The sequence below is a fragment of the Drosophila ananassae genome, chromosome XR (genome assembly GCF_017639315.1).
Source record: "Drosophila ananassae strain 14024-0371.13 chromosome XR, ASM1763931v2, whole genome shotgun sequence".
Lineage (NCBI taxonomy): Eukaryota > Metazoa > Arthropoda > Insecta > Diptera > Drosophilidae > Drosophila > Drosophila ananassae.
The window spans coordinates 11,258,979-11,281,179 of NC_057932.1; the positions used below are offsets into that span (position 1 = coordinate 11,258,979).

General features: G+C 42.5%; 1 protein-coding gene across 2 annotated transcripts in view; it reads left to right on the forward strand.

Annotated features, from left to right (window-relative positions):
* Positions 1-22,201, forward strand: part of LOC6502060 (netrin-A) — a 45,637-nt gene that overhangs the window by 11,451 nt on the left and 11,985 nt on the right. For both annotated transcript variants that reach the window (XM_001967404.3, XM_014903676.3), the window contains exon 2: positions 16,059-16,247. In XM_001967404.3, coding sequence (XP_001967440.1) covers positions 16,059-16,247 — 189 coding nt within the window. The remainder of the gene's footprint in view (positions 1-16,058; positions 16,248-22,201) is intronic.

Below are 22,201 nucleotides of genomic sequence, written 5' to 3' on the forward strand. Positions count from 1 at the left end.
TTCGGAGCGTTGTTTTTTGTGTAAAAGTGACGCCTTCCATTCGGATTCGAGTGCATCGGAGGTGTGAAGTGCAATCAAAATTCATGGGCGGTGGGGGCACCTGGTCAGGTGCCAAAGCTGTTTAAACTTTAAACACACAACTTTAACACACAATTTGTGTGGGTTGGGCCAGAAAGCCGAAGCAGAAGCAGAAGCAGACCCCTCTTCGGGCAATCTGGCTGAGTTTTTTGGGCTCATTAGGCGACTTGACCAAATAGCCGAATGTTTTTGCTTTTTTCAGTTTCTGTAGAGGGTGGCAGCCGCGCCTCCGGACAGAAAACAAAGTCAAATATTAACTCGAACAAAAAACAAACAAATGGGCTACAAAAAAATAAAATGAGATAAAATAAATGAAAAGCAAATTTCGAGCTGGAAGGCTGGAGGTTGGATGCCCCAGTCCCCTAACTCAACCAGAGGCCTTAAAAGCAATTAAAATTGAAACTGTCGAATGATGCCCATCGTGATGATGATTGTGGTGATGATGACCTAGCTGCCGGGGGGCAGGGGTGGGGGAGTGGGCAGAGAGGCAGGTGGGAAAGGTGAGGGCTGGGCGGCCAAATGGGTCAGACAAATAATTAACTCTAAACCGACCCGAGCTGCGAAACTTTCAAGAAATCAACGTCAGAGGGGGCCCCAAATAAAGTCAAAGGTGAAAAGTATCTCTGCACTGGAATGTGTACTTAATGGTTAAAGGGTTTCTGTTTCAAATCTTACATACATTCTAGACCTCTAGTAAGTCCCTGAAATAAGTTCTTAAACTGGTTCCTCTTGTAGCATTATTTAGTTTAAGTTCCTTGTGACGTAAGCCACAATTAATTAAAATAATATATCAGCTATATGCTATAATATATGTATATATTACTACCTATATGTATACTATACTAACGATTGGCTGTGAATCTAAATATATATTCCTTAAATTCCCCATAAAGTTCAATAAAAACATCAATGCAATTCGTTGTTTCCTTCGTTTTCGATCGCAATTAGCGTCGTTTTGTGGCCATTAGGGGACAAAGTGGCCACAATTTGTATGAAAGTCGACGGAAAGCAATATCGGAGCCATCGCTCCCCGGTCGCTCCCCTGTGCGGCACCCAATCCGGCAATTTAGTTTCCATTTAGTTTGTTATTGCTTTGTGAAGCCAGGCGAAGGAAGGCATCTATCGATGTTATTTTGGGTATTTTTACCTTAATTAAATTTTACACAAATATTTTGCGCAAAAGTATTTCCTAAATTGAAGTCCTGTGCCGGCGAGAAGCCACCCCCTGGCGACGGGGGATGTTCAGGATGTGTTCGGCACGTGAAAGGACGGCAATGGGCTTGGGTTTTGGGTTTCGGGCTTTCTGGCTCTCGGAAAGAGTCCTGAGGAAGAGGGCTTGACAAATGGTCACCTGTTTGAAAGGTAAAGCCCTGCCGCCCGAACCGAAAAGGGTTCGCCCACGAGGCGCTGATTTCGGGGGGGATGGGCCGTCTTTGGAGGACTATCTTGTCAAGGATATCCCGGTCCTGGCAGACGCAAAAAGATGTCGAGATTAAGTCATCGAAGCGGCAAACGGAGAAAAGGGAAAGCCAACAACAATAATCTAGCTTTCATTGTCTGGCTCAGGGGTGTGGTGCATTGGGGAGGGGGGCACTCATCGTTTTCCCTTCTTGTTTTTTTTTTTTTGAAAATATTTTCATTTGACAAATTTTAAGATTTCCTCGTCGTTTTTTCATGTTTGGTGGTTGGTTTGCCGAGGGCGAGTATCCTCCCCTGGCTCGGACTCGCTTTAATTTTGTTTTTGCTTTTTTTTATTGTTGTACTCAAGCACGTAATTATCCTTTGCTTTAATTTATCCCTCCATCCCCCCCTGCCCCCGAATTCTGCTGCTGCTGGCTGGCTGTCTGCTGGCATCTTTTCCGGCCTTTTGCATTCGTTTTATTTATTTATTTATTTAGACACGGGCCTCTTCCTGAACATTCCCGTTTTATGACATCTTGTTATTTTTATTGTTATGGAGTTGGCCTTTTGTCGAGTTGTTATTCTGTCGAACATTTCCCCATTGTTAACGCGATGTTATTAAATTTTGAGGCCTGCAAACGAGCTTATTAGGCGGCCTGTTTCAAGTCCCCCTACGAGCACCGGAGGTCCCTCTCTCCTCGCCGGCTCGCCGAAGAAATGCGACGGATCAAGTGTCTGGGGACCCGTGTCAATAGAAACTACAACTCAGCTCCTAATCTCCGTCGGACAAGATCCAATGGCCCTGATTAGACCCCCAAGCCAAAGCCTTTATCCGGAACCACAATTTTCGCAGCCAGAAGACATCGGACATCGGACGACGGACATCGGACATCAGACATCAGGCCGTAATCAAATGCAAATTATCGACATCTGAGGGGCGTGTTCCCACAACAGAAAAAATCTACATCGACAAGAAAAAGTTTCGATTTGGTTTTTGTTTTTATATTTCCCCCAGCCAGCGACTTCCCAGCTTTGTGTGTCACCATCTTGACCACAAAATTTATGTATATTGACTGTGGGCAGTGGTATCTGTTTGATTTTGTCTCTTTTCTCTTTGATTGAGACACATCCGAGTGCGACTTCTTGGCCATGGTCAATTAAAATGTAGCGGAGACCGAAGACCCGGCGAAGAAGTGACTGGAGTCGGCGGCCATGGGTCCAAGTCGACTGGGAAATACCCTACGGAGGCTTGGTTTTATATTAGTTTAGAGACAATTGATTTGAATCCGAAAAGGATCTAACAGCTTTACATCTCTAGCTGAAACCTCTTGTATCTGTAGGGTGTTCGTCAAAGACTTTCCAGGGGCAACGCCTATCAATTCCGATCGGTCCATCAGATCCACGGGCCCAACACGCCAAGGCGCAATCAAAAAGCGTTTTTAATAATGCGCTAAGTGATTGTTGAGCACGTGGAAGTTGGGGTCTCGAGGCGGCTTTCCCAATCGCATAGACTTCAGAGTCGGTGTTCGAGTGTGAATGTGTCTGCTGGTTCGACGACTTGCGGAGCCCACGCGACCTTCAGTGACACCCGCATCTACACTGCGAGAAAAACAAGCCTCGCACAAGTTAGAGACCCCCAAGTAGTTCCATTCAGAGCCTGGCTCAGCCACTTTTTCTCTAGGTGCTGGGCTCTAATTACAGGGGGAGTGCCGAGTACAGGGCTAGCTGCCCTGGCACTCTGCAGCCTATTAAAACTCAATCACATTCAACTAACCAACCCGCCTGGCAGCCCGACCCCTCGCTGCCATGACGTTGCACAACCGGGAGGTGCCGTTGCACAGGGGAAGGTTGGAGGAGGCGGCCAGATGCGAATTGACATTGACTTCATTAGCGAGGGAGACGCGCTGAGACAAACACCAAATTATCGGCTCAAACAAATTGAAGTTGGCCGTCTGACTGCGTAAACAAATCGGTCGGTCAAGTTCCCTGATTGGAGGCAACACATATGTTGAGTCCGATTCCGGTCTGTGGAATGCCGTGCAGCGACGATTTGGTGAAAGGTGACGATGAGTGGGCACAACTAGACACTTCGATCAGCTTTCCCAGGAAGTATATTGTGAGAGGGAATGGACGACTTCCTGGAGGATCTGTTGAGCGAGCGTAACTAAAGGACGAACTGCATCCGAGCTACTTTACATAGAAAGCAGTCTCCAAATCAATTTCACTTGCCCCAAAATGGGACAGGCAGCAAGAAACTTTTGTCTCCCAACTAAATGCAAGCAATTATCCAAGTTTACCCATCCCCGAGTCCACTAGTCCCCGAGTCAGTTGGCCCATTTCAAAGTTTTCTTATCTCGGGGAACTATTTAGGAAGCTGTTTGAGAAGCAAACACAACACTCCCCCGAAAGAATCAAGAAATGCAAGTGTCCCAAGTCATAAGGAAATAATACAAAAAATATAAACAAAGAACTGGGGGATCTGAGATTAGAAGTGGCAGACAATGGAACGAAATGACACCAAATGACACCTGGCCCGTAATATTGTCAGAGCCATCCAGCCACCCAAGCACCCGCACTTTCCCAGAAAAATTACTTCATTAAAAGTTTGAGAACGTCGAAGGGGGGACCTCGTGTCCAGCTGCCGTCCTGATAAGAAACTCATAATTGGGGCCATTAAAAAAGCCATTTCGGAAGTTGTTCATCTTCCGGCGGACCCGACCGGACCGAACCGGACCGGACAATTATGCCAACTAGCCTCCTCGAACGAGTCGCGCAAAAATACATAAATTTATAATTTATTAAAAGCCCGAACCGAGGCTGAGCACAAAGAAGCAGCCAGCTGGGAGAAGCTGTTTATAAAAATGCCCTGACTTTTGTTTATTGTTATCATTATTTAGCCAACTGATAAGGCATCCGGCCACCAAGGGACTTGGCACTTGGCAGCAAAAACGGCTTGAATCCAACCCTCCTTCAGAGCCCTAAAAAAGCTGCACTTTTTTCCTCACTTCTCCGTCTTCTCCGTTTAATTATAAGGTGCGATAAATGTGACACAAAAAATTGTGAGAGATAGTCGAAAACAAAAAGCAAATACCAGGGGACACTAAAAAACAGGATTAAGTGGAGGAAGAAGGACAAAGCTGGATGCTCTTCAAGATGGTTTTCTTTAGTTATTATTCGAAGGTATTGGGCGGTGTCAGTTACTTTACATCTTTCGGGATATCTTTTCTTGGGATAGGAAAGATAAGACCTTGTTTAGGCAAAGCTATGATATTAGGTAGTATCATCTACTAGGTATATTTTATAGTTGATAGACTAACTCATAGTCGACAGAAGTCCAACTTTCTTTTCTCTAGACTTCTTTAATTGCGAAACTAAAGGATAGCCTTTTGTCCTTAAAACGGAAATCGAATCCCAACTTCTCATTACATCATCATTGTTTACATATAGTTTGTCAATTAGAAACCAAACTACTCATCATGGAATCTGGTGGAAATAATTTCGGGGAATTGGGAAAGAAAACAACCCGGCCGTTTCCTCCAGACTCGGTTGCATCAGGGAGACCCCAAGGAAGGGTATAAACAAAACAGCAGTCGTTCCGAAGTAAGTTCTTTTTTTGTGGTCGTTGTTTATTTGTTTGTTAGGCCCGCCTGCTGCCTGCTGCTTCTGCCTGTTTTTTGTGAAGAGTTGGCATTTAATAAACACTCTAGACGACCCGAGCCCGAAGTGCGCAGGACACCCAGGCAGACGAGGCACACCAGGCCGAGCAGGCAGGGACTTCTACTATCCTATACCGTCCAATCCTGTGGCCCGGCCTTATGAAATTGCAAAATGTCCCATAAAGTAAAATGGCATAAGATAGTAGGCGGCACTGGGAGAAATTCTAGGGGAAGTGACCACAAAACGGGCCCTAAAGGGAGCACAACGGCCAAACATGGCCATCTTGTGTTGCGGCTTTGTCTTGGCCATAAATATTATCAGCACTTGCCGGCCCAGAGTCTCGTTTACGACTTTCTGCGAATACTATTCGGGTGTTAATCTCTCCCTCCAGCAATTAACTTTTGGCTCCTCAAAGGCAGCAAAAGGGATACAGTTTGTTACTGAAACTCCCAAGACTTCCATGCACAATCCGTTCGAGAAAGTCGCAGATACTAGATACTTTTGAGCAGCATCATTGTCTTAATATGCAAATTGCATTGTCTGGCTGGGCAAAAGGCAAGAGCTAACACAAACCGAGCGTCGTTGTCTCAGGTTCAATTGGAGAGCAGATTGCAGGCTCGATTGGGGCCCAGCTTCCGTTTATATCTTTGACCTCGAGCGTTTTGCCAGAAATTTATAAATACAATATATTAATACAGATTCGAATTGGGGACCTGGCTGCCGAATCATGACCAGATCGGGATTATCATTGTATGGGCCATTGTGATTTGCTTCATGTTACTTTCACGACTTGTCCCTCTATCGGCATCTGCATCCGTACCTGTACCTATATCTGTATCTGTATCTGCAGCTACATCTGTCCCGGATCCGCATCCGTATTTGCATCTCTAAGATACTTTATGTGCCGCTCAGGTGAATGGCTCTGCCGAATGGTAGCTATCAGGTAACCGTATTGTCCGACTCGTGTTTCCTCGACTCAACTCGACTCGACTCGACTTGACCCGGCCTGGGTTAGGTTTGGATGGAATGGGGTGGCATGGGATGGGATGGATTTCAATGGGAAATTGTCCCCGAGGCAGCGAAGTGATCAAGCATCGTGTGAGAAGCGCTCTAAGACCTCTAAGAATAGGAACATTTTCCAGACGATTAAGGAGGCGGGTCCCTCCTGTTTCCGATTGAATCACCACTGATTCAGTTTTACGAGCGATTTGTGTGCCTCAGATACCACCTTCGATTTTTATGGAACCGGCCAGAGATGGGTCCGCAGATATCCCTGCCGAAGAGTGACAACAGGTTCATTAGAAACGGGAAGGTAACTTTGTAATTCGAAAACACACGAAAGAGGATGGCATGGGTGTCAAAGAAACAAGATGCCCTGACAAGGGATTACCTTAAAGGGTAGCAGCTATAATCCCCCTGATAAGTCTCTTTAACGAGGAATGGGAAGGGGACCTGGGTCCTGGAACTCATTTTTTGATCTATTTCCCGCTTCAAAATTATAAGAATTTCAAAAATTAAACCATAATATGAAGAATCTTTGCAATAAATGTCAATTTCTTACATGTGACTTTCAAAACATCAGAAATCTGATAAAAAATAGCAATCCCATAAACCTTGCCACTTTCACGACCAAACACCTTCCAATAAAAATGTAGTTGTGTTTTCGCTAATTGATTAGCTCCGCATTAATCCGTATATCCCTTTACTGGAAGTCCGTGTGCCCACTGTCCTCTGTGCATAATGAAATATTTCCCGTTTGCACACCTGCCAGATCCCTTTCAGGCACCGATTTTCTCAACAAAAAAATGCAAACAAAAAAGGCTTGGAAGCCCATCCTCCATCCATCCTCCGTGCAAAACTGGCAAATGAATGAATGTGAATGCGAATCTGAATGCATCGAGACTGCCTGTCTGTCTGTCCGCTGTCCGTCTGTCCGTCCGGATGGCCGTGTGTCCGGAACAAATGTAAATAAATGCAGAGGACGTGGGTCTTGTTCGGGGCATTCATACATAGTTTTGCATGCGTTTTCCTTCTGCCACTGGAAAGGCAACATAGGGTCCCGAGCACTCGGAAAAAAGAGGTATTGGTAAGGAAAAGGTTATCAAGGTTATAAGGTAGTTATTCTATATATGAATTAGGCAAGAGATTTTAAAGAAACCTAACTTTTTTCTCTCATCCATTTACTTCTTTGAACATTAATTTTATGAATTTTTGTCGCTAGAATTCTACGAAATATTTCTCCCAGTGCACTGCCTGGCCAAATGTGTTGAACATGGCCAGAACTGAACGGCAGCTGGTCGGAAAACTCATTGAACAATTGACCAAATCGAAGCCTCAAAATTCGGCACAGACAATAAATGCACAATGCAACATCGCCCCTTTGGTGCTGCGCCCTTCGGGTCCTTCGTGCCCTTTGGTTTTTCTCTTCCTGGTGCCGAAATGTAGCAACTATAATGGAATCGAATCCTTGAAAACGAAACCGAGGCCAGGCGGCTGACACGCCCCTCGTCTAGTGTCTAGTTTATCTCATCATGACCAGTGTTTCCCGGCAAAGTGCGATTCCGAAATTCCCAATTCCCAGGTCCCGGGGTGCATTGTCATATCCAGTGGCATTGTGCGATGGAATCTCTTATTAATTTGTTCAAGTGCCATAAATGGCATCCGAGGCAGGGCTTGTGGCAGGGACTGGGACTGGGACCGGGACACAACAGAAAACAAAGGGATTTGAATTTCTGCCTCCCAGCTGGAGATCTTGCCCGGCTGCTGCCCTCGGATTCCCCACACGACCCTGACCATGACGAATTGCCAAAAAGTGCCGTAAAAAAGGCAAGATGCTACTTAAAAAGTGCATTTCTGGCTTCAGATTCTGGCTAAAACCGAAGGTTGCACAATAAGTTGCAATCGGAGAGCCCCGGGATACGATGGCTGACTTTTGCACTTCGAGTGCAAAGTGCCAACATTAATTTCTGGCCATTGTGTCTCGGGTTTTGGGTTTAAGGCTTGTAGTTTTGGGTTTTAGGTGTTACTTTTCCAGGCTTCCCAGGAAAATGTCAACTCATAATTGAATTACTCGGAAAGTCTATAGAAAATAGTAGCTTTTTAAAGAAACTAATCCCTGATTTTTTTGGCACAAATTTTATGGCAAACTGGTCTTTTTTTAGAAACAATATTTTACTTTTTTAAATCCTTTCATGTGGAAATTTTTTTTTTTTTCAGCAAAAGGTTTAGTTTAGTTTGAAATTTGTTTAAAAATTAGAATAATGTTTGAAACTATTATATTTTCAATTCGTTAGAGCCAGAAACAGAACTGTAATTTGTGAACTATGATTTCTGCAAATAAAATCCACCTTTGACATTGAAAGTGTGCCCTTAATTTTCAGTTTCATCGGAAGGCTGGTTTATACGGCATTATTTGGTGTCAGCAGCCTTTCCCAAGCATCGCATTACAGTGCGGGTTTCCAGAGAACTTCCACTATCTGCGAGATACTCCAATGCCAGGGCAGAGATACGATTTTTAATTGACATTCCCGCAATAAACGGGAGTGATGGGGTGACGGAGTTTTCTGGTTAATTAAATGCAATCTACAACTCTATTGGGAATCAGATGCTGCGCATTTTTGCGCATTTAAAAATCATTTATTTGAATTAGCCCCCGGTCGATGGTAATTAAGGCGTGGCCCCTGGTCCCTGGTCGCTGGTCCCATGGTCCGGGGGCACAGAGTCCACGATTTTAAAATTCAAACGTGGAGCTGCCAGAGATAAACAAACAAAATGCAAATGAAACCAATGCAACACCAACTCGCCAGTTGCAAGGCCTCCGAAACACAAAAAAGCAAAAAAATCTGAAAAAACCGAAATGAGAAAATGTTAAACAAAACATATTGCCGCACTTGGAGGCCATGTGCAGCAGGCAGAGCGGCAAGTGCTGTCTGACATTTCAACACCACAAGCTAGCACCACTAGTACCTCCGAGTTGCAAGTTGCAAGAGCCAGCGGCAGACTCCAACACTCGCACCACTCTAGCCGCCGATGTCTTCTAGCCGCAGGGTTTTCCATAAAATTAAAAACACATTCAACAGTTTTAAAATATGTGCTTTTTTTATTTTTGATATTTAACTCTTACGGCATACAGTGAAAGATGTGTCAGGATACTACATTTTTGATCCAATCCGAATATACGGTTCTGTATGTCCTTCTCTGTAGGTCCGTTGATTTTTCTATTTTTCATAAATTTTCTTCAAATAATTTTAAACTTGCATAATTTTCTTACTATGGAATAGTTAAGAATTTTAAAAGATAAAAATATATAAATAGAATCTTAAGGTTATAACCTAGTTACCCAGAAGTACCTGGCAGTTTCCAGAAATAACAAAAAAGCAATATGTTTTTTAGACCTTTTTAAAATGTAGGATCAACATAATTCTAATTAATTTTCTTTCAAATCAAAAGTTAGTACTCTCCCTGAACAAAAATACAAATATTTAATTTAAATAAATTTTGCTCCACTGTTCGGATAGATATCAAGACACTGGAAGTTCGAATAACCCGAACCTATTCAGACACGAATCCAATTCCAATCGAAATTGAGATCAAAAACCCAGAAACATATAGTGGGGGAAGGGGCAGTGGAAGGGGGACCGGTAAGAGCGGTACAATCAGCGGGCGGGCGGCAGCAGCAGCAGAAGCGACCTTTAACCTGCGAGCGGAGTTGTTGTTGCTGCCGTTGAAATATCTGCCGGTTTGTTTATCTATCAGATACACACACGTACCCACGGATGCACAGATACAAAGATGCTAAGATACACAGGTACTGCAGGCGCTGTTTTCAACACCAGACACTGCCACATGCAACTGCAACTGCCACACAGAAGCCACTGGAGGGACACTCGACTGCGTTGTGTTTGTCCAGAAGGTGAGGCAGGTTGAGACTAATTGCCGCGCTCCCCAAAATGACGCATGCGATTCCCCTTCAAATGGCCAAGATGATCTACAAACAGTTCTCAGCTCTTCAAAACAAAGGGCTTTGTTTACCCAATAAATATATAATTGATTAACCCGTGGACCATGGCATTGATTTATAAGGTGTTGGCTCTTTTCTCTACAAAAATGAATAAATGAACGCCTACTACTGGGGTTTTATGATAAAGAAGTTGTTTGAAATTTCATTTTTTCTACGATTTTATACTCTATATGGGGTATATCATATCGCCAGAAAGCCTCGATACTACAAATCTGAAATCAGAATTATATTATATAAAGCTTAAAACTAAAAGTTAACTGGGGAGGTAGAGAAATAGAATAATAGGGTAGGCTTAACATAGTTGGTTGTTGGATGGTTTTATTTATTATAGCACAATTGACATTAAAAACTCAAAAATTGTAATATTTCTTGAATAAGAAACCTGTGCACTTTTATTCCATTGCCATGAGACAACCTCATGATTATAATATTCCAATCGGAACACTGTATTCCATCTCACAAATATACTACAAGGGAAAAGTGAACACTTTCTGTATTCCTAAAAGCCCGACCATCCCATCCATTTCCTAGTAAAAGGACTGATGAAAAGCCAATAACTTCCCGACTTTGCTCATACTATAGATCACATTCTATAGTGTGTGGCACTTTCGTGGCGCTCTATTCGGAATCTCCAGTCACTTAACTTTACTTTGTTTCGTTTTGTGCCCACTTTTCGGGTGTATTCGACTTAATTAGGAAATTTTGGTGCGTTTTATTTATGTGTCTTAACGAGTCGTTTATTTAACTCAACCCTCACCCTCCCAAAAAAAAATCAGACTGAAGCTGGGCACACAAACATTTTTGAAATTTGTTTATTGTTTTTAGCGGGGTCCTCCGCACTAATTTGGGAAAACGAAGACCGAAAAACCGAAATTGAAATTGGAATTGGAATATTTAAAAGGAAGAGGTAACTATGCGGTGCCTTGATTTAAATAAAATAACAAACAGGAGAAACATTTTCATTTTCCTCATTTCGGACGAGTTCGACGAAAACCGAAACATAAATTCCAAATTCGAAATTCCAAATACCCATCCGCGGAGCCTGTGTGGGCCAGAGTGACGTCGTGAACATGGTTTTTTATTTCCCGTTGGAAGGATATCTGGATAGGTGGATAGCTGGACCCCACCACTACACAATACATATATATATGTATATTTATATGTTAATTTGTTCGGCGTTAATTAGAGAACAGATCTAAAATGAACTGAACAGAAAACAGAATGCGGCTGGGAATCAAGTGGGATTCTTCACCGTTTCTCCTTCTCGACGGCCACGGAGGCAGGCCATTCTCGGCTAAAAATGTATTTTTAAGCATACATTTTTGTCGGCGGTTTTTTATTGTATTTATTTATTTTTTTCCCCCGGCCAGCTAACAATTTGTAATCATTGCGGTTGCCGCCATGGTCGTTGACAAGGAAAATGTTGCAGCTGCGGGCTGAGGATCGAAGAGTTGCAGTCTTGATTGCACTTTTCAGTTCTGTCTTTTAAAGCGAAGCGCCAAATAAATTCTGTATAAAGCCTATATTTTAGCTGAATAAGTTTTTGAAAAAATCATATTCTTGCACCTAGTACCGAAGCGAATAGTTCTCAGGGGTTTGTTTGGATATCTGGGCCATGTGGAAGACAGTGAGCGGTTTCCAGGGAAGAAAGTGCGAAATTTTGGGGAAAGTGGCCGGGCTGTTTACATCAGCTTTGGGTAATTTGTGTTATTTAGGGTGTTGGGAGTGTTTATAAATACCCCCGTACTAGGAATAGTTCAAAGAGCTCATCAGGAACTGGGTTAAGCAGAAAAACACTCAGGGAGGCGGCGAACAATGGAAACGGGTTGACATAATTTCCAATTCGCGTGAATCACGAACAATCGCGGCGCTTTGTTCTCGGCGGGCTGGCTCCTTTCGCAAAAACTCATATTAATTTTTTTCTTGTTTTTATTGTTTGTAAATCAACCACTTTTGATAAATCACAGAGGCACAGCACACACAGCACACAACACACACGAAGGCCGCAACACAACACGGCCACAAACACCAAAACAATTTTGCGATGAAATTGTCAAATTGCAGTGCAAAAACGCAAGAGCAGCAACCGCAACCGCAATCACACCAGAAACAACAACACCCAGCCACTGGCGAACCCCCTGCCAGGGCACAGGACCCCTTTTCAAGCGCCGTCCCTGTCGGTCAGCACGAATTCAATTCAAAATTTTCGGTTACCGAAAATCACTGCAAGGCGAACGCAATCAATCATAAAACGATGAAATGTCGACAACCGGGCGGCGCGGGGTGTCCGTCCGGGGAAAATTGAAAACTCTCTGCCAGGACATGGAAAAGGAGCCAGGACCATCCCAACTACTGCCACGCCCCAGAGTCGAATCAAGGGCTGAAACAGAAGGAACCGGTAGATGACTAGCCACGACTATAGGATACTGGGTACTTGGAATTAAAAGCTATCTAAAACCAAAAGGCACCTAATAATAGAGAAGAGTCCTAACTATCCTTATATGATCGAATATTTAGAATAACTTCTGATAGCATCAAGTACTGGGAATGAATATCACAAAAGTGTGACGAGTTCTATCAAATCCGAGTACCGGGTATGAACACACATCCACAAGTCCAAAGCATTTCGCTGGATTGCCTTTCGGCTGGATGGGTGATGCGTTTGCATTGCCCGGTTGGCTCTGGTTTGGTTTGGTTTTTTCCACTCTGGTCCGGGCCAGGCCCTAGAATGTTTTGGTTTCCTTTGGCATTGACCAAAGCGAGCTCTTTCCGACCATTTATCAACGACTCTGGATCCAAATCCGAATCTGCTAGTGGCCAAGCACAAAATCCCCACAGTCACGGATAGTGGCACAAAAAACGGTCGACTCCGGCTGTGTGGCAGTTAATTAGAGATGCCAGACCACCGATTCCACTCTGTTGCGGTGGATTGGGCCCATGTCGAAGGGTTTTCAGTTTTCATTCATAACTTGTAAGCTCTTTGCCTTGCTAAGAGCCAAATTGTCGGCAATTCAAATTTTTAGGCGACCGTTTGAGCTGTTACCAAAAATTGCCAATTTTCCGGTGCCTTCCAGTGGCTTTCCCTTTCAAAAGTGGTCTTCATCGCCTAGCTCAGTTCGTACGAAGCACATTTATCTCGAGGTGATGCCAGGGGTTCGACTCCGCGTTCCTAAAAATCCGCTCTACAAGGATTCGCTTTCCCTGCCAAAAATCAATCAATCTTCGGTTTCGTTGGCGGTGTGACTAATTTAAGCCGAAAGTTAAGCGGCCTAAAAATATTTTTATTGGAAACTCTCCCAGGCAGTTAATTTCGAGGCAGATGCAGACGACGATTACTGGCGATTTCATTGTCTGCCCGGCCATCCAGCCAACCAGTCATCAATACGTCCATCCATCCATACACACACAGTCGTGTCTTTTTTAGGGGAGTGCGAGAGAGTGTTTGGGGGCCACTTATCAAATTTGAACTTAATTACCGGGCTCACCTTTCTCAGATAACACAGCAGCCCGGGGTCCGGCTAATGAACGGTTTTATGCATCGCTTTAAGTCGCATTTGATTGAGCTGGATGGGTGTTTTGTAATCCAAGTCCAAGTGAAATTTACATGGCCCCAAAAATTTAACAAAAAAAAAGTCCCGGCCCGGCCCATAAATCAAGTTGCATTCGCCGGCAGTCGCAAGTCGCAGGTCGTAAGTGTGTCATTAAAATTAATTATCTAGCATTTTTAACGCCGAACCCCTAACCCTTTCTCCAACGCGGGCACAGAGGCTTTGGAGCTGGGGGATGGATGGTGGCCTGGTAGCTCTGTATCTTGGCTTTGTAACTTGGCAATTAGCCACACGCCGTGCTTGGAGCTCTGCTTTTTCTAAATATTTGCTTAGCTTTTCTTGACGATTCTCCAACGGTATTCCGCCGTTCCCAGCACCTGCACAGAAAAAAATACTAGTAATAAACATTTTTTATTGGGTTTTAAATATCTAAAAATCTTTGAATGGGTTTTTGCAAGCTTTTAATATTTTGGTTTTTTAGTATTTAAACATTTAAGAAGCTGGCATAATTTTGAGAGCTATAATACCATGTTCGTTTGTCCGCCTTTTTTATTGGCTGTTTAAGTAATTAAATGTCTTTAATAGGTATTTTAACATTTTTTTAATAATTTAGATATATTTTTAGATTTTTTTGATATTTATTTGATACTGTACTAGTTATTACTTATTTTGCTGTTTAATCATGTCCATCTGAGAAATATTTACTTATATTTTATGTAAGGTCTTTTAAAAAGGTAATAGTTATAGACTTACATGTTTATGTAATTGTAATCGAATCCTAAGCTTTGAAGTACCTTAAATACAAAACTTGCCGTTGAATTATTATTTTTGGAAAACGAAAGCATGTTTTAGAAAGATTACAAAGACGAAATCGTTCTTAAACATAACTTTAGAAAGAGTACCTAGGGTTCGTCTGTAACCTAATAATTTTTCAGATATTTTAATTTTCATAAAGTTTAAAATTAACAAATTATTTGGTTAAAGCTATTAAATAGAAATAATTTATTATATCTATTTAAGATTTAGCTAATTAACTTCAAAAATAGTTATCCAAAAAATCTTAACCAGAAGAAGAGGCTAATAATTTTTCCAATATTTTTCTTCACGTTTTCCGCAACTCTCCAACAAGTATTTCTCTCAGTGCCGAGCTGCGACAGTCCCCGGCAGTGTTCAAATATTTGCGCTGACATAACTTTGTCTGCGGCTGGCGTGCGCCACCAGGCGGAGGCAAGCGGCTCTTGAGGGGGTCGGTGCATTGGATGGCGGGGAGTCACTTTGTCTGCCCCGAGCGCTGCCCGGCAGCATGTGTGGAAGATAATTATAATGCATGTATACACATAGGTGTGCTCAGTCCAGAACCGAATCGGAACAGAAGTCGCCCGGAATGGACTGACAGACCTGTCGAATTCAGGGGGCTCCGACAGTACACCCTCGTCGGGTGGACAGTGCCGTGAGGGCCACTGTAGCTGGTGTCTGTCTGTCTGGCCGCAAGCTGCAGCAGCAGCTTTCGTGGTCTTTTCAATTGACAGCCGAGCTGTCCACTCCTGACTGTATATTTTTCGACATCTAAACTAAGAGATGAAGTAACACAGAAAAAAATAAACCCTCAATATACAAATTCTTAGGGCTTAGTTTCTAAAAGCTATACAATTTGTCAATCATTCTCTAAAAATAACAACATTAAGTAAACAGAACAAAACCAGGCTTTAAACAATCTTGCAATATAGCACCATTACTAATACTTTTATTTTTTAAATTAGTCCCTCTGTTAATTATTTTTGGCCAGACTGGCCACTTTTATTTCAAAATAATTGTTTATGAATTAAAAGCATCAGTTTAAATCGACAATTGTTTAAGTTTTCTCTGTGCATAGTGACCAGAGGCAAGAATAAACACACATCGACTGTCAATGGCAAAGTTGTTTGCCGAAAGCATAACCAGCAAGAAACCACCGGACTTGGCCATTTCAAATTTATCAAGTAATTTAAGTCTGGGTTGTGTAAAATGCGAAAGAATACAGACATCATATCGATTAAAGTTGCGATACTGAGCCCGAGTGCGTAATTCAAATCAAATAGTAATTCAAATCGTCGCATAAATTACCGGGGTAAGCCCATGTCCCCCTGGACTAGACCCATTTGGAAGACCCTCGGAGACCAGTGACCCATTCCCGGGTACTTTGCGTGCCATTTATTTCCATTTATCGCATCGGGCAATTGGCCAAATCGTCGGAGGCGATAAAGACGTTGAAAACGAGCAGATAGCAGTTGGCAGTTGCCAGCTAGCAGCCAGCCCAGTACCCATCGGATGTATCTTTTTGTGCTCATAAGCGTGTCTCGTGTGTATCTTTTCAGAGTGCAACTGCAACAGGCATGCCCGGCAGTGCCGCTTCAACATGGAGATCTTCCGGCTCTCCCAGGGCGTCTCCGGCGGAGTCTGTCAGAACTGTCGCCACTCGACTACGGGCCGGAACTGTCACCAGTGCAAGGAGGGATTCTACCGAGATGCCACCAAGCCCCTGACCCACCGCAAGGTCTGCAAAGGTGAGTCCATAAAAATGTAACTTTAGTCTCTTTAAAACGTGAAGGCTTTGCACTCCTTTGCTTTTAGTTTTCCTTTAGTATAATTTCTGAAAAGTTTATCTTAATTTAGGGGCACAAACAGTAACATACTCGGCTATAGAGTAAAATGTATTCCAATTGATTTAATTTGACTTTAACATCACAAAATTATACGCAAAATGCTGGTAATTATTTTCATTCAATAGATTCTCCAAAAAAAGGCTTGAGCAATCGGAAATTCCTTCTTCCGAGATTATTGCACAATTTACAATAATTAGCCGCCAAATAAATACAAATACAAACATACGTATATCCAGAATCAAGCATCCAGCCCCTTGAGGGGCCACCTAGTTCTTAAAGGCAACCCTTTGGGTCGTCCCAGGCGACCTTAGAGTGCTTTGTGTGGACCGTAATTTATGGCTGCGATAAATTCACGCTTACCAATCAAAACAATAAAAATAAAATGGAAAAAAAGACAGACCAAGTAAAGAAAAAAGAGCCAGAAGTTTGGGATACCCTGGAAAGGAATTTGATATAAAACATTTTGATATTAAATTAATTTTAAACCAGAAATCAAAGATTTTCACGAACATGTTATAATATTAAATTAAACACATAAATTTCCCAACCATGAGCTACCAATCGACAGTTTCTCATAAGTTATTTCCTTTCAAATACTTTATTCTTTCTAAGAATAAAAAATAACTTCACTTCATTGAAACATTAAGACAAAAAAGCGTAAAAACTAGATTTTATTTCTCTTATTAATCAGCAAGATCGTGTATATCCGGCGTCGGGATTTATTTAGACAAAAGTGGGTTATAAACCAAAAAACACGGTGGTCAAGAAGAGGGAAGCGCTCCCCAAACCCGCCAAAATTTATAGCGTGCAATCATTTTCATTGGCAAACAATCAAATCAGGTGGACCACATGGCTAAATAATGCGAGCCACTCGACTATTTATAGATGCCCGCCCCAAAGCACCCGCACCTGCATATATACTATAGTATGTATGGATTTTATACAACGTCCCGCTGGGAATTCACATTCAAAAAATTTAATACCCAATTGCCAATTCGAATCCGTATCAGAATCGTAAACAAAAACAAAAGACTTCTGGGGAGGCGGTGGGGCGGTGTGTTTGAGAATCGTTTGTCATGGAATGTCAGAAGCTCGGTGGAGCGGCTGCTTTTTGGGCGAGAGCTGACTAAGCATCATAATTCTCGCAACCGCTCAACCAAAGCCGTTAAATCCAAATCAAGTTCTTATCGATTCTTAATTAATTATCCGAAGTGACCAGGCCACCGCACCACCCACTTGCAAATCACAAATCTCAGACAAAAGGCGCCGCCGGTGTGACAATTTTTGAAGCTTCCATAAAAAATGTATTCGCTTTCATTGTGACACGCGTGCAATTTGTAAAGAAAGATTTTAAATTTGTTGCCTCGGTTGTTCTGGGTTGTTGTCAGAATGTTTTACGTCATGTTCGCCATTTGGCAAATGTTGCCTCCAGTGCCAGAACCCCCGTCTCATCCGACTCTGAACTTTCAATTAGTCAACCAGAATTGCTGGGAAATCTACGTCTCCAGCTGATGCGGACTGGCAGATGATTTATTCGTTTCATTTCTCCAGAAATAAATAAAATAATGTAACCAAACAAATGGCATTTCACGGAGACACAAATCCAGTCATAACGCATTCCAATAAAAATTATAAAACCAACTCTTTTTATTCCATCAGTCAGATTCATCTCGTTCCTTACGATTAATAAATCCGAGTTAAAGCCAGTCGGAGAGTGTGCGACTTCAAGTTGATTCAATTTAAATATTCAAATGATTTACTTGGGAGCAGACTGAGAAGCCAAAGCCATAATTCATCGCTCAGACAGAAAGTTTGGGGCTAGGACACGGACACCTACAAGGACTAGGATGTGAGCTTGGGCTTTGGGGATGGCCCTTTACGGGCACTTTCAGTCACAGATGCAGGCCCTAGCCGAGATACAGAACGACAGTGCCGTCAAAGTCATTTCGACAGGCGGCTCAGTCGGTTTCCTTATTTGTGCAAATGTTTCAATGACCGGAAAATTACATATTATTATTTGTCCAGAAGGAGTGTCCTCCGGACTCCTGGCTCCGGACCTCATCGAATCATTATTCATACCGATGTCTGCATGTGCTGCAGATCTTTGGTAATTAAAGTCTGGCAAAAGAATACTCAGCCGGCGTCAACATTATTTAATTTAAATGAAGCATGCGAATTTCCTGCGTCCTGCCAATAAATTTAATATTCAAATTCATTTCCTCGCACTTGATGATTTTCGGGCTCAAGTTTGGGGAGTACGGTCATGGCCGCACTATTCCAAAATTTTAATATCTCCTTAATATCTCGGGATATCGTCACCCCACCAATTAGCCTTCATGTGTCAATGGGGCATTCGAGAATGAAGTCAGGGTGGTAGGTGGTGGGTGGATGGTGGGTGGGCATGCTCCGAATACAATTAACATTATCCGTAACTAAATACGTGAAATTAAAAGCCATAAAATCAGAAAGTCACGTGCGAAATGTTACAGCAATAACATGGAAAATAACGGGGGTCGCCAGCGCCGGCAGGATGTGCAATTAAAATAATGCCACACACACGTAGTCCGGGAAAAAGTTTCTTTATTGCCACAAAGTTGCCGCAAAGAGAAGACGCGACCGCCGACAGGATGGCCAAGATGGCACAGGGAGCTCGAGGACATCAGTCAAACATCATTAGAATGCCATAAAGTAGTTCAATGCAACACTGCGAATCGCTTTAAGGTTAAAAGGGCAACGCGGTGGCCCAGCAGAGGGTGGCTCGGCGACTTAATTGAAAATCGAGAATGCCGGCGTAAAATGCATTTATCATTCTAAGCCGGCTGTGTGTTCTATTCCCAAAAAGTGAGCTGCAAAAATCTATTACAGCGCCCCTTAAAGGACACTCCATGGACGAGGAAGGGTGGCGTTCCAAACCAAAACCAAGAGCCGTGACAAATTTCCTGCTGGCATGGCAATAAAAGTTCATGCCCTGGGCTCCGGCAATTTCCAAAAATATTTTTTTGACATAGCTAAACAAGTAACAAACAAAAAAATGATTTTATAGAGAGTATAATACGTTTCGTGCCAACCATAACGAATTTTAAATGCGCTTCGGTATTTGGGGAAATAATTTAGTTTGCTAGTGAGCCGAAAAATTGTAGTGTTTATTAGTTTTGAACGAAAATAAATTATAGAATCAGATGGTTCCAGTTGAATAAATTATTACGGTCTTTCGAAAATACATCTTTTGAAAATGAAAGAGGTCACACTATTCAAGAATTGGAAAATCGCTCAACTCTAGATATTCATTTCGAGAAGACTTGAACTATACAAGACTTTTAAGATTTCCTCTTATCTCAAAACCCTTCTACTTTTTTGATGATTTTTTTATGGACTGCGGCTAGCTTGGGGGTGTGGCCAGCTGCCGCCCCGTTTGAATTATGACGCTTTGCATGCTGGTTGACACTTAAAGCTGTGCAAATTGTTGGAGCGTCAAATTGGCGCTGTCATTTAGCCAACAGCCCTACCATTGTCCCCGCCCCAAAATAGTGGGGAAAATCATTTTCCGAAACGGTGCACTTCAGCCAGAAGTAGCGAGAGTTCGGTAACAATTTCACATTGCCTACTTTAGTGCGCTTCGTTTGACTTTCAATAGGCCCATTCAGATCTGGTAGGATTTCGCTTCCCATTTCTCGGCTTCACCGACAGGCGCCTCAATCTTTAACGCACAATTTGAACAGCTCGAAAAGTTTTCCCCATCGTCTGCAGGCCTCTCACCTTTCACGTGGGGCCAAAACTTTTTACATGCAACAGAAATTTATTGCAAGTTGAAGCCTTTCTTCTGGGAAGGGCGGATCGAAGGGGACTAATTGACTGAAGTTTACGTCCCCAATTTGCTTCGAATAGTGCACAATATAAAATGAAGTATATAGGTAGTACATGGTATCTAATAGTCAGAGTGCTGAACTGTTTACATTATTATTACAAATTTATAAATATATTAATTTAAACATTTAAGTTTAAATATATTTTCATCTTAGCCAAACAATGAATGATTCTTATGACAAGAACCCAGTTTAAGTTTAAAAAAAACAACTAATTTTTGGACTAGACTAGTTCTAGATTTAAATTATGGAGAAATTTTAGTTTATATGGTAGTTTACAAAAAAATGTCTGCGTTTTATAAGAACTTTAGTACCATTGAAAAGTAAACACGCCTTACGCACTTTGAATCAACAGAATGGGGTAGAATAATTTTGAAAGACTTAATAGCAAACCCCCTTTAATGGTTTTCTTGGATGAGCCCCTGCTCTCCGCCAGTTGAACGGCCATAAACTTTTTCATTGCTCCAATGGAAAACAAGGAGGCATAGATCACGGGCAGGAGTAACTTTTCCGCAGTGTCTCGCCAGCGTGCGAAGCCTTTGATTTATTAATAAGACCTGAGGAAAGTTCTGGGTCGCGCCGGCCCGAGTGTGAAGTGGCAAAGGTGAATCGCCTCTTGAACCGGTTCGTGCCCAGCTCCCACTTTTTTGGGCTGAATCAAACTGCTCATTTAAATTCATGAGCAATTGGTAGATCATTCAAGTGAATCATGGCGTCGGATATGTGAATTTAATTGAATGGAGTGCTGCTCTTCGTCTTTTGAGGGGGAATTAATTTGTACTCAACTTTACTTTGGTTTACCAGAGGAGGGAGGAATAGAAGTGGATGCTAAATATGAATTTTTTATTTCCTGAAAGTTTCTCTGCAATTTTTTTTACTCTAAAAGTTTGCCCATTTAAATATCTTTTTACTTTAGGTGCTACGCCAAGGATAGTACTTACCTTCCACTTAAAAATAAGTTTGTTCTGCATATAAAGGTTGCAGCAAATACAAAAGGGCCCTTGTAACTAGAGACCATATCTTTATATTTAATCAACTCGATAGCCCTTTTAGAGAAGTTAGAACTGGCAACTAGTCGGAAGACTAATTACTTGGACACACACTGCATACATGCGCATATGTATCTGCATAATTCGTAACACTACTCTTAAACTGCCAAGAAGAAGTGCTAGATCCTCAGATCCAAATGGTCTGGACAATGTTCTGGCCCAGTTCCCCACCCCGACTCCTGGTCAGGTGTAATCTCTCACTGAAAATCATCTGATGGGATGGCAGGCTCGGTCTGGAAAATCTTCTTCATAATTCTTCTTCGGCTGCTGTGTTTGAGTTTTCTTTGGAAAACTGCATGAATCTTGGGGTTTTTGTTTTTGCTAATAATAACAAACAGTGGCAACAACAAAGTTCTCCGACTAGTGGCAGCTGTGCTCTTTATGGCAAACAATTTTCGGTTCGTTTCCTTTTCTTTTCAGTTTTCCGTTGTTGGTATTTTTGTGGCCTGGTCTTCATTTTGTTTCGACGCCGTTGGACTAGAAAATTTCGGGTAATATGTTATGGCAATTGATGGCCGAGGAAGAGTCTTTTGCGTTGAATTTATGTAACGCATTTTCCTCGGGTGGTCACTGCCCAGAGTGGCTATTTTCCGGCGACAGAAGCCAACGGGAAAGGGCGGGAAAAGGGGCTTCGCTTGCGCAAACTTGAAATAAACAATAACAAATTGCGCTTGATTTGCTTTATGGTGTTTACACTATGCCCAGTGCCTTGTTGTGTGTAGGCACCTCACTTTGAGTGAGTGCGAGTGGGCGGATGCTTAATTAATTTTTTGCTTCGTAAAATCCCCGACCCGGCCAGGCTAAATAAATAACAGGTGTAAACGCATTTTAAAGCCAACAATGAGAAATGGTAAATGGCGATTGCGGAGCCGAAAACGAAACGAAAATTCTACGCCGGAAAATGTCAGGAACGGCCAAAGCTTCACCCGCGTGGGCGGGAAAA